The sequence below is a fragment of the Ursus americanus genome, chromosome 5 (genome assembly GCF_024610735.1).
Source record: "Ursus americanus isolate L20-20 chromosome 5, mUrsAme1.1.p, whole genome shotgun sequence".
Classification (NCBI taxonomy): Eukaryota; Metazoa; Chordata; class Mammalia; order Carnivora; family Ursidae; genus Ursus; species Ursus americanus.
Window position 1 is genome coordinate 510915 of NC_142131.1, and position 12514 is coordinate 523428.

A 12514-nucleotide genomic window follows, 5' to 3' on the forward strand; every position below is an offset into this window, starting at 1 on the left:
AAAATATGAGATATGAAAAAGTTAAATAAAGAACACACTATATGGCAGAAATAACAGAATGGAACAAACTTGAAAGCTGGAAGGAAAGATTGAAAACAAATATGTATATATATACACACACATATATTTCAAAGTAATCTACAGATTCGGTGCATTCCCTGTTAAAATACCAGTAGCATTTTATGTGGAACTAGAATAAATAATCCTAAAATTTGTATGGAACCACAAAAGACCCCAAATAGGCAACATAGTTTTGAAGAAGAAGAACAGTGCTGGAGGTATCACCGTCCCAGATTCCAAACCATATACTACAGAGGTATAGTAATCAAAGGAATATGGCACTGGCGTAAACATAGATGCATAGGTCAAGGGAACAGAATAGAGTCCCCAGAAATAAACCCACCCTAATACGATTAATGAGCCTGTGACAAAGGAGGTGAGCATACGCAATGGAGAAAAGATAATCTCTTCCCTAAATGGTATGGGAAAACTGGACAGCCACGTGCAAAAGAATGAAACTGGACCACTTTCTTATACCATACACAAAAGTAAACTCAAAATGGGTTAAAGACCTAAATGTGAAACCTGAAACCATAAAACTCCTAAAAGAAAATAGAGGCAGTAATTCTTTCACATTGAACTTAGCCACATATTTCTAGATAATGTCTCCTCAGGCAAGGGAAACAAAAGCAAAAAATAAACTATTGGGACTACATCAAAATAAAGAGCTTTTGCACAGTGACGGAAACCGTCAGCAAAACAAAAAGGTAACCTACTGAATGCGAGGAGATATTTGCAAATGATATATCTACAAAGGGGTTAGTATCAAAATATATAAAGAACTCATACAACTCAACACCCCAAACAAACAAACAAACCAAAACCCAAACAATCTGATTAGAAAAATGGGCAGAAAACCTGAATAGACATTTTTCCAAAGAAGACATACAGATGGCCAACAAATGGTGTGGCCATTATGGAAAACAGTATGGACGTTCCTCAAAATTAAAGTTCTATACCATATGATAGTAGTAATTTTACTACTGGGTATTTACCCAAAGAAAATGATAACAGTAATTCAAAAAAATACATGCACCTCTATGGTTTTGCAGCATTATTTATATTGGCCAAAGTATGGAAGCAATGTGTTTTCAATAGAGTTGATAAAGATGTACACACTGAGCAGGGGCCTGAGCGGGGCTCCGTCCCAGGACCCCGAGATCATGACCTGAGTCAAAGGCAGACACTTAACCGACTGAGCCACCCAGGTTCCCCAAAAATACCCCTTTTAAGGGTTAGCACAGACCATATGCCATTGTTACAATCACATACTGATATACGGAGTGGGAAAAAGGACCTAAGTAAGGACACATTTAATATTTATTTTTTGCAGAATTAATATTGTTGGTATTTTTTCTAAAGCAGCCTAAGATTGGGGGCGCCTGGGTGACTCAGCCGGTTAAGCGTCTGACTTCGGCTCAGGTCACAATCTCAGGGTTCCTGTTGGGCTCCACGCTCATCAGGGTCTGCTTGTCTCTCCGCCCCTCCCCCTGCTAGTGCTTTCTCTCTGTCTCTTTCAAAAAAATAAATAAAACAAAATAAAAATCTTTAAAACAGCCAAAGATTGGAGGAAAATGAGAGGAACTAATGATTAGGCATCAAAGATCAGTTGACAAAATAATATACAATCTGTTCGGCTAGAAATAGTGGATGGTGCCTGCTCAGAGCTTTGTTCTGAGGTTGGTCTTTAAGCAGGAGGCTTTTAAAAACAAATGTCGGGGTAGCCGGGTGGTGCAGTCAGTTGGGCATCTGCCTTCGGCTCGGGTCGTGATCCTCGAGTCCCCGGACCGCCCATCGTCAGGCTCCCTGCTAAGCTGTGTCTCCCTGTGCCTCTCACCCTGCTCGTGCTCTTGAACTCTCTCTCTCTCTCTCAAATAAATAAAATCTTAAAAAAATTTTTTTAAAATAAAAATAAATGTAAAAGCCCCCCGCTTTTTTTTCTCTGATAATGAAGGTAGTCTCTGTTCATTTCGTTATTCAGAGATATGTATTTAAAACTTCTGCGTGCGATTCAGAATCTATCTGTTCTAGGTCAGAAGGGTACTTTGGTGAATAAAACAAAGTCCCTGCTGCCTTCCTGTTTACGTTCCTGTGTGTGCGCGCGCGTGTGGTGGGGCATGTTTATATAGGGAGGAAAATAGCATTTGTAATCCTACTACCATTGACATTAGTCTTCCTAAATTTTTTTTAACGTGGGAGCCTATCAGTCCACGTACATGAAGACACACAGAACCATGTATATGTATTGTTGCTTTAACCATGTATGTATGGTTGAGACCACATATTAAACAATTCTGTATCTCACTTTTTTAATTAACATAATACCAGGAGTATTTCCTCATGTTATTCAGTATTCTCTGACAAACTGTCTCATCTATCATAGGTGGTAATGTTCTAATTTCCCAGCTGACGGACATTTAGGGCATTTCTCTCACTATCTGAACAAAAGCTGAAGTGAACAGCCTTGTGCCTCCCTTACACTCAGTCAGATCATTCTCTAGGTTTGTTTTTTATTTTATTTTATTTTTTTAAAGATTTTTTATTTTATTATTTGACAGAGATAGAGACAGCCAGCAAGAGAGGGAACACAAGCAGGGGGAGTGGGAGAGGAAGAAGCAGGCTCATAGCGGGGGAGCCTGATGTGGGGCTCGATCCCACAACGCCGGGATCACGCCCTGAGCCGAAGGCAGACGCTTAACCGCTGTGCCACCCAGGCGCCCCATCTAGGTTTGTTTTTTAAACGAGGTTGAATAAGCTCCAGCGAGTTTAAGTCCTGACCCAGACCGTCCCCACTGTCAGCTGTACTGCCTCACCCATGATGGACAGCAGAGCATTTCTCTTCTTAACTTCATGGGACGCAAAATGAACAGGGAAATCTTCCCCAGCACATGTTCTTTTTTAACTTTATCTATGCATGCTGAGCCTTCTGCTTCAAGTTTAGCCTGTCGCTGTTCTCGTGGTTACCTTGTGAAAGCGTCCTACGACTTTTGTTTCGGACCAGGTGATTGTCATATCAGGTCAGTGCTGAAGTGTGGGTTTTTTTGTTTTTTACATTAACTCAATTCTGATCAGGCTGGTCCCAAACTGTATAGAAAGCCTATCCCTACCTTGGACGTAACCTCTGCTGGAGAAAACTGGATGCTGGCAGCGTTAGAACCACAGACAGAATGATCTGGCCTGCTGCAATCTGTAATCGTGCCAAGAATCAGTAAAAACAGCACAGGCTCTTTGAACTGGAGGTAGGAGTGGCCTTGTGTTTGCTCTTAGGAGAGTCAGTTGGCATTTTGAGGACAGCTTGATTAAAAGGATTGGGGGGGGGGGTCTGTGTGGCTCAAGTCAGTTAAGTGCCTGAGTCTTGATTTCAGCTCAGGTCATGATCTCAGGGTCCTGGGATGAGAGACGACTCAGGCTCCATGCTCAGCAGGGAAACTGCATGTCCCTCCCCCTCTGCTCCTCTCTCTGTCTCTCTCAAATAAATAAATAAACACACAAACAAACATAAATTAGTAAAATCTTTACAAAAATAATAGAAGGATGGTCGGATCTGTGTAGTTCAGGGTACTCCTGGGCTGAATATCACCATGAGAGTTGAACAGTAACTTTATTTTTTAATACAAGAAAGCTATTTCATTTGAAAACTGGAAAATGCTAATGATGTAGTTAGAAAGCAGTAATTACTTTACTGTCCCAAGACAATAGCTAGAGGGTACTGGAAAGAACCGAGCAGACCGGAGTGTAGCCTAATCACACTGGAGAGGTGCAGCAATGTGGACACCTCGCTCTGGTTCTGTCGGGTAGGCTTGCCTTAATCATCCAGGAAAGATGAATGAGTTCGCTTTTCTGGATTGCTGAGGGACTGCTGTCTACACGGGCAGATAATACTTCAGAGGGCTTCAAAAACAGTAAGGACTGTAGGACTTGGTATTCTGCTGCTATCTTGTATACTTTCTTCAAGGACATTAATTTGTGACTTTCCTAAAATCCTAGGAGCAGAAAACTGACTCTTAGGTTGTTTATGACTTTACCTCAAGTCATAAAATAAAATAGATACCGACTGATTCCTAATCCACCGAATCATTTCCACTTCACTGATGCCCATTCTTGTAATACGGGCATCTAGGTCTGCATTAGTAATCCATTCCTGAAAGTTAGGTATTCTACCTATAAATACCAGCCTGGAGACTATTTCCTATACTTTTAAATGATAAAAATTAAGATGTATAAATCTAAAACTCCATACCAGTTTCCCAAATATTAGTAAAACACAGCAAAATACCCCTCTATGAGTAACAAATACGCAACACTTCTAGCTCTCCAGTTAACATATTGGTAAGAAATTATTGCTTCCTATGCACAGCCCCTTGCATACTCTGGGTACTCTTGAAAACACCCACATGGAATTCTAATTCAGTGTCAAGAGTGTAATTTTCCCTTGTTTAAACTGTCGTACTGAGTTTGGAGTATCATGTATTAGCATTGCCTATATAAGCAACCAATGAGAACACTGTATGATACTTGGATATTAAACACCAGAAATTTTGGGGTGCCTGGGTGGCTCAGCTGGTTAAGCATCCAGCTTGGTTTTGTCTCAGGTCAGGATTTGGGGGTTGTAGGATTGAGAGCCTCCCTCTTTCGGGCTCCAAGCTCAGCGGGAAGTCTGCTTGGGATTCTCTCCCTCTCCCTCTGCCCCTTCCTCGTGCATGCACACACTCTCTCTCTAAAATAAATAAATAAATCTTTTAAAAAGTAAATAAGTAAATAAAAACCAGAAGTCTTCCAGAGAGAAATGTTCATTAGAGAGGTGGTCTGCAGGGTCTGTCTCTAATTCACCGGGCTCTAAGCAGAGGCAATGGAAGTGAAAGCCAGTGAAAGACGCAGTCACTCTGTTCTGCAGTTTGGGTTAATACAGATGTGTAGTTAAGAAAATCAAGGTTTCTCTGGCAGTATCTTATAATTCACTAGGATAGCCATCCAAGCCCAGCAGGTGCTAGCACAGAGTTGCTGGGGAAACTAAAAGAAAACAGGGAACAACCCACACAAACTGTGAGGTGCTGAGGGTACTTCAAGGAACTGGCTCCATTTCAGGGATTGGACCTGTAGCAGAAGGTGTGACTCTGCCATTATGTATGTGTGAGGGCTTGGCGGAGTTTGGTTGGTTGCACAGATGTGTCATGAGACTAGGAGGTGGCTGGTCTGAATGTTTGCTCTTCCCCTTCCTACTGTCATGCTTTCCCCTCGTTGCTTTTCTCTGAGCATCCTGTTTTCCTGCTGTTATGCTCAGTGAGTGAGCTGTGGAGTCCCACACATCAGGGGGAGGAGAACTGAGGGAGGGTTGACTTAAAATCATTACTTGGAGATTAGGACAGGGAATCTCATTGGGTTGAGTGCTCGGATATGTGAAGCAGCCTGCGTAGTCCCTCCAGTTCAGAAATTCTCAACCTTTTGGAAATGTATGGAGGACATTTTGTTTGTAGCTGTTAATAGTCACTAATTCTATTTAGGAGTATTTCATGGGGTTTCTAGTATAGTTTGGCTTGAACATTTACACCTTGAAAAATACCTACTGTTTATGATAAATTACTTTCACTTTATTTTTCCTTTATTTTGCAGTTAGAGAACTTCTTGATTTTTTGGGGGGGGAATGATATGTGTAGGTATATCATTAAGTTTTATTTCGGGTGGTAAAAGAGTTACAAAATAGTTGCTTAAAAAGGGAATATGTTGGGGGCACCTGGGTGGCTCAGTCTGTTAAGTGTCTGCCTTCGGCTCAGGTCATGATCCCAGAGGCCTGGGATCGAGCCTCGTGGTGGGCTTCCTGCTCAGTGGGGAGCCTGCTTCTCCCTCTGCCTCTCCCCCTGCTCATGCTCCCCCCCACCAAATAAACAAATAAAATCTTTTTTTTTTTTTAAGATATATGTTTGTTTTGGGATTTGATTGTAATTACCCCATTTACAGCTAATCACTTAGGCTGTTTCGGTTCCATGGCTATTGGTAGAAGACTGTTCTTGGGACAGAGACAAAGCTCCAGCTATCCTGGATGGTCCAGATGTTTCTTATTTTCTAACAAAATCTATATGAGGTAGATTTTTCTTTAATTTCAGTCAACGCCTATTTATATTATAAAGTCTATACAGATTTAAGCAATTAAGTAACTCACACAAGGTTTGCCTCACTAGTAAATGGCAGAACCAGGATTAGAATCCAGTTTCTCTGAGCTCATTCTCTTAATCTCTATATCTGTAGTATATAATTGTCTTGAAATCAGTTTGTTGGGTGGAGAGATCTGTATATTTTTAGATCAAGATTTTTAATTTTTCATTCCTTGTTCTTCTTACTAGTTTCTAGTTTGTTTGATATATCAGTTTCTGGTGGAAGTGTTAAAAATCTATGACTGGATTTTCTCCATTTATCTATATAATTCTGACTTTTTAATTGACATAATTCAAAGCTATATTTGGAAGCCATCTATAATTATATAATTATAAAATTATAAAAACAAAAATTATACAGATAATTTTGTAATTACACACATATATACAATGCTATATATAATTTATATTTTCAAAGATATGTAGGTTTGTGTGAATCCTCTTGGCAAATTGTTTTCCTTCTTTATCACGGTTTACTTATTTTGCCTTAAATAATGTTTATGTACTGTTAATATTACTAAAAAAGCCATTTTCAGAGTTGGTATTTGTCTGATACATCTCTTTTCACTCTTTTATTTTCAGTGTTCCTAGTTGGCTATGTCTTAGGTGTGTTTCTTATAAGAAGAATATAGCTATGCTGTAGTTTGTTTTTAATCCAGTCTGTTAGCCCCTCTCTTCTGAAAGCTTGCCCCCGATCACCTGTGCCCATAAGAAATTCTAATTTATGACTACTGCTTTTCCAGAGTTCTGTAGTTCAGATAATCTAGAGAGAGTCATCTGTTGAGAACATGTGTTTTGTTTTGTATTTCAAGTGTAGAAGCCCAAAATGCAATACAGATTTCTCAGAGCCAATATGGTACCTATGGAATGAGCTTTTGGGCACAAATATGTGCATTTTAGACTCAAGCTCTCTGTTATTGGTATTAGCCCCTTACCAGCTTTGCATTTCTAGAGCAAACTTGAAAGACTATCTTAGAAAAGCGTTGTAACTTCTTGATTATTGGAATACATTCTTTTGATTGGAATAACAGAGACTAAGGGTGTAGAATTTAATTTATAGCATAAGAAGTGGGAGATTTTTTTCTTTAAGAAGTTGTAAAAGGCGCAGATTGGGAATCTCAAGAAGTGACCTCTGTTTTTTATATCACCCAGGCTGTGTGGAACACAGTACAGTTAGAATCTTTTAAACTGAGAGAACCCAGTAGATTGTTTATTTAACTTTCTAGGAAGTGAGCATGTCACTGTGCAGATCCCCTTTTTTGCTCGGTATCTTAGACAAGAATAAACTGCTGGGACAACTTAAAGTGCTGAGTTGTTGTCATTTGAATAAATGGTAAAACTGTTTTGGATATAAATATAGTGTGACAGTTCCCGTTTTTGAAGTTTTGAGAGCATAATTCTTGTCCGTTTTTTTTATTCCAAAGGCAAAGTAGAGTTAGGAATGATATTATTTATTTTATTCCAATGGCAAAAGAAAGAGTTAGGAATGATATCTTCATTCAAAGGGGACGATGATGAAGAACTGACTGTAAAGATTCCTGGAAGGTAAAAACTACCATTTCTGCTAAGGGAAGAATTCAAAACATGGCCAGGGTATTTTGTCTATAACAGATGAATAAATGTGACAGAACTACTGGGGTAAGCCGGTGAGAACAAGCCTCGTAGATATGAGGCTTATCTAGACAGAGCTTTCTTTACACATGCAGATAAGTAGTATGTTTCTCCAACGGATTGAAGAGTTACGAGTAATAAAACTTCTTGCAGCTGTAAACTAAAACGTGATCCAAGGTAGGAAGTTAAGCTGCTGGACTTGGTGTATTTTCCCTTCTTTTTTCAGTCTCATCTTTTCCTTACTAGGTCATCACTTGTCAGGTTTCTTCTCCATCTAAGAAAGCACACTTCATAGCCTACAGAAAACACCGGAAGTGCTGTTGGAGAACATAGCCGAGGCAGTGCCATCCGCAGGGCAGTGGGGGCAGTGTGTGTTGTCAGGGTGCCTGCCGCCTGTCCCGTTACCATGGTTACCATGCTGGCTCTCTCTCTGTGCAGTGCGGCTTCCTGTTGTGGTGCATGGCCCCGAGCCCTTCTAACGGGGCTGAACTACTCTACAAGCGCGTCATCCAGCCTGTCTTCCTGAAGCATGAGTCCCAGGTGGACACTATGGTCAATGACTTGAAGGACAAAGCCAAAGAGACTGTAGATACCATCACTAAAGAAGGTAAGACTCGGGGGCAGCTGGCTTCAGCAGGTGGGAGGACCTGGGGGGTCCTGGGCCGAAAGAACAAGCTGCTTCTCCTCTCCTGTCAGCTTTCCTCAGCTAAATGCCAAGGCTACTCTGCGATCTTTTGACCAACACTTCGCCTGTTGCCCTTTCCTTATCCCAAGATTCTTCCACCATGCTACATTTAAGGTTCAGTCAGCATGTTAGGAAAAATGACTTTTCTATGGTGGGCAGAGATTTTAGAGAATCATCTGTATTTATATACAAGTATCATCTCTTTAATTCATTTCAGGTTGAACTGTTTAATATGCTTTTGTTATAGGTCAAGAGAATGCCCTTTCAGTTCTCCTGATTCATTTATTCAACATTTATTTATTGAGGTGCTTAATATGTGCCAAGCATGTTCATAGCACTGGGGATGAGCCAGTGAACCAAAACCATACAACTTGAACTCAGGAAGCTTCTTACACTCTTGTTGAGAGATAGAGTAAAATTTTAAAGTTATATGATATAGTTAGCAGATGATATAGAGAAAAATAAAGCAGATAGATAGGGAGTTCTGGGGGCCGAAGGGAAGTTACAATTTCAAATAGAATGATTTAGGGACTCCTCACCAAGAAGGCTGTACTGAATCAGACTTGAAAGAAACCATGGGGAAGAATGCTGCAGATAGAGGAAACTGCATGCACAGAGTGGAGGCGGGAGCAGTATGGTTGCAGGGGAGTGAACCAAGCAAGGGAAGAAGGAGATAAGGTCAGAGAGGTTGGGGAGTGGAGGCTGGAAGAAGACAGATCATGGAGGGCCTTGTAGGCTTTTGCAGAGGCTTTGGGTTTAACTCTGAGATGGGGTGCTGTTGGAGAACTTTGAGCAGGGGAGCAACATGATGCATCCTGTTTTAACAGATCACTTTGGCTACGGTATTAAGAATAGACTGAAAGGGGACAGGGAGGAAATCAGACCAGTTATAAAGTGTTTGCAGTGAACCAGCTGGAGAGGATGACGGTGGCTTGGGCCATAGTAATAGCAGTAGGAGGCAAGAAGTCATTGAACTCTTGATATATTCTGAAGGTAGAACCAATAGGATTTGCTTAGGGATCAGGTGTGGAGTAGGAGAGAGGAGTCATGCACGAAGCCAAGCGTTTCAGCCAGAAGAGATGGAAGGATAGCTTTGCTGTTGAGCTGGGGGAGACTAGATGTAACAGGTTTAGAGGGGAAAACAGGGAATTCAGTTCTGGACATGGGACCAGATGAGATCACAAAGGGAGTGAATGTAGTTAGAAAAGATGAGGTCCAAGACTGAGCCAGGGGTCCACAATGTTTAGAGACTGGGGAGATGAGAAGCAATGGACAAGGTAGACTGATAAGAAGTGGCCAGTTGTAGCAGCAAGAGAGCCATGTGACTGGTGTCCTCGGGGCCAAGTGAGGAAAGTGTTTCAAAGAGGAGGGAGTGGTCCCTTGTGTCACGTGCTGCAGACAGGTCAAGTAAGGTATGACTGAAAACTGGCTATCACACCTGGTGGTGAGGAAGGCACTAGTGATCTTGACAAAACAGTTTGTGGAGTGGTGGGACTGAAATCCTGATCGGAATGGATGTGAGAGATGGGAGGCAACGCTGAGAGAAGATGGGTAGGTCTTTTTTTTGGGAAATTTCCCGAAAAGAGAAGAATAGGGCGGCAACTGGGAAGAGGAGCTGGGGTACTGAGGAAGTATTTTTCTTCTTCTTCTTAAAGTAGAAGGAACAACATCTGTTTGAAAATTAGTGGGAATGATCCATTAGAGAGCAAAAAACTGATAAGAATGAGGAGAGAACCACTGGAGCTCCATTCTTGATTAGACCAGAGGAATCCTCAAGGATCTAGAGTCCAAACAGGATTGTTCACAGGGGCACGACAGTTTATGTATTTATTTTATTTAGATTTTAGGTAGTTAACATGCAGTGCAGCATTGGTTTCTGGGGTAGAATTCAGTGATTCGTCAAGTGCCCTCCTTAATACCCATCACCTGCCCAGCCCATCCCCCACCCACCTCCCTCCATCAACCTTCAGTTTGTTCTATTGTTGAGTCTCTTATGGTTTGTTTCTGTCTTTCCTGTTTTTCTTTTCCCCCTTCCCATATGTTCATCTGTTTTCTTTCTTAAATTCCACATATGAGTGAGATCATATGGTTTGTCTTTGTCTGACTGACTTACTTCACTTAGCATAATACATTCTGGCTCCATCCATGTGGTTGCAGGTGGCAAGGTTTCATTCTTTTTGATGGCTGAGTGATATACGATTGTGTGTGTGTGTTACACACGTATACACACACATATATATATGTACGTATACACACACACATTTTCTTTGTCCATTCATCAGCTGATGGACATTTGGGCTCGCTCCATAGTTTGGCTGTTGTTGATAAAGCTGCTGTAAACATCGGGGTGCATGTACCCCTTTGAATCTGTGATTTTGTATCCCTTGGGTAAATACCTAGTAGTGCAGTTGCTGGATCGCTCTGCTGTTGACTTTTGAGAAACCTCCATACTGCTCTCCAGAGTGGCTGCACCAGTTTGCATTCCCAGGGGCACAACGGTTTATAACACGAATAGAGATGCTGGTAGGTGAGTTTATGGGATGGTAGGAGCTGACAAAAGTGACTCGCTGCTCCACAGTTCTCAGTAAAGTAGCAAGAAAGGTCAGTGGAGTGGGGATGGGGAAGGAGGGACAGAAGGAGGAGATGGTATGAAATCGTTGCCTAGGACTGGGGTCAGGTAACCACCGTCCGTTTCTGTGGGCCATCAGCTCTGTCCTGCAGCCACGGGAGTGTGAAAGCTGCCAGAGACAAGTACCGCGTGAGCGGGGCCCGCCGAGGTGGTGGGAGAGTGGACAGACCCGGCCGGCATATTAGAGGCTCACTGGAGATCTGTGTTCACGAATTTAAAGTGAGGCCGGCTCATCTAGGCGTCCCTTCAGTCACCTTCAGTGACACAGGCGTAGTCGCAGAAGAGGTGGAGCGCGGGGTCAGGAACTACGAAGCGAGAGTGGGGACTAGTGTTAGTGTCTGACAGCTGAGCTTAAACTGGCCGAGGAGGGAGGGGAGGACACAAAGGGAGTGGGAAAGGTGGAGAACAGGTGGTAGGACCAGTGGATTATAAAAGCAGGTGGTGGGGAGAACTGTGAATCGGGATACCAGAGGCCGTGAGCTGCAAAGGTGGGAGGTGGTGGTGGACAGTGGGATGCTTGACACTGAGATTGTAGAGGGATTGTGGGTACTGGTAGTGATGAGGATCATGGAGTGGATGCCTGGGGTAGGTGGGGAGGCTGGGGTCCAAAGGACGGAATGTAAAGGTTATTGGAGCAGGGAGCTGAGAGGCCAGGATACTGGAAGAATACAGAAATCGCCAATAATTAAAATACAAGTAGTGTGAGAGAGTGATATTAACTTGGGAGCTAAAATCTTCAAGAAATGAGGCACCATAGCCCAAGGGTCAGAGGTGACTGGGAAAAGAAAGGCTGGTGGCAGATACCATCTGATGACGTGAGATTCTGAATGTGGCAATGAAGAACAGAGACTGCATACCTAACCCTCCCTAGATACTTGTACCAGGGTCAAGGAAGGAAAAAACAGCCACCACAGGGGATGGGCTAACCGGGTGATGGGCATTAAGGAGGGCACTTGATGGAATGAGTGCTGGGTGTTGTACGCAACTGACGAATCACTAAATTCGACCTCTGGAACTAACAATACACTCTATGTTAATTAAATTCTATTTAAAAACAAACAAACAAACCAGCCAGTACTTGAGGAAGCAGTGTCCTCAGGAGACAGCCAGATTTCTGTAAAAGCAAGAAGGTAAAAGAAACATTCAGAGAGATGGATGGAGATAGAGATTTTGCTGATGATTCATTGGGTGTTAAGTTCCAGAGGGGACAGGAAGGGTTTTAGAAGTTGGAGAAAAGTAGCAAGGGATATGGAATTACTGTTTTGTTTTGAGAGCTTTACAGTAATTAGAAAGTGGGAGATGAGAATTGACCTGACCACGGGGCAAGTAAGATCCCCAAGACAGCTCTCCAGCAGCATGGATATATCCTCAATGTTCTCT

General features: G+C 42.2%; 1 protein-coding gene across 1 annotated transcript in view; it reads left to right on the forward strand.

Annotated features, from left to right (window-relative positions):
• The window catches only part of REEP5 (receptor accessory protein 5), a 36188-nt gene that overhangs the window by 20031 nt on the left and 3643 nt on the right, over positions 1-12514 (forward strand). Inside the window, exon 4 of the mRNA XM_045777270.2 lies at positions 8259-8427. Within this exon, the coding sequence (XP_045633226.1) occupies positions 8259-8427 (169 nt within the window). The remainder of the gene's footprint in view (positions 1-8258; positions 8428-12514) is intronic.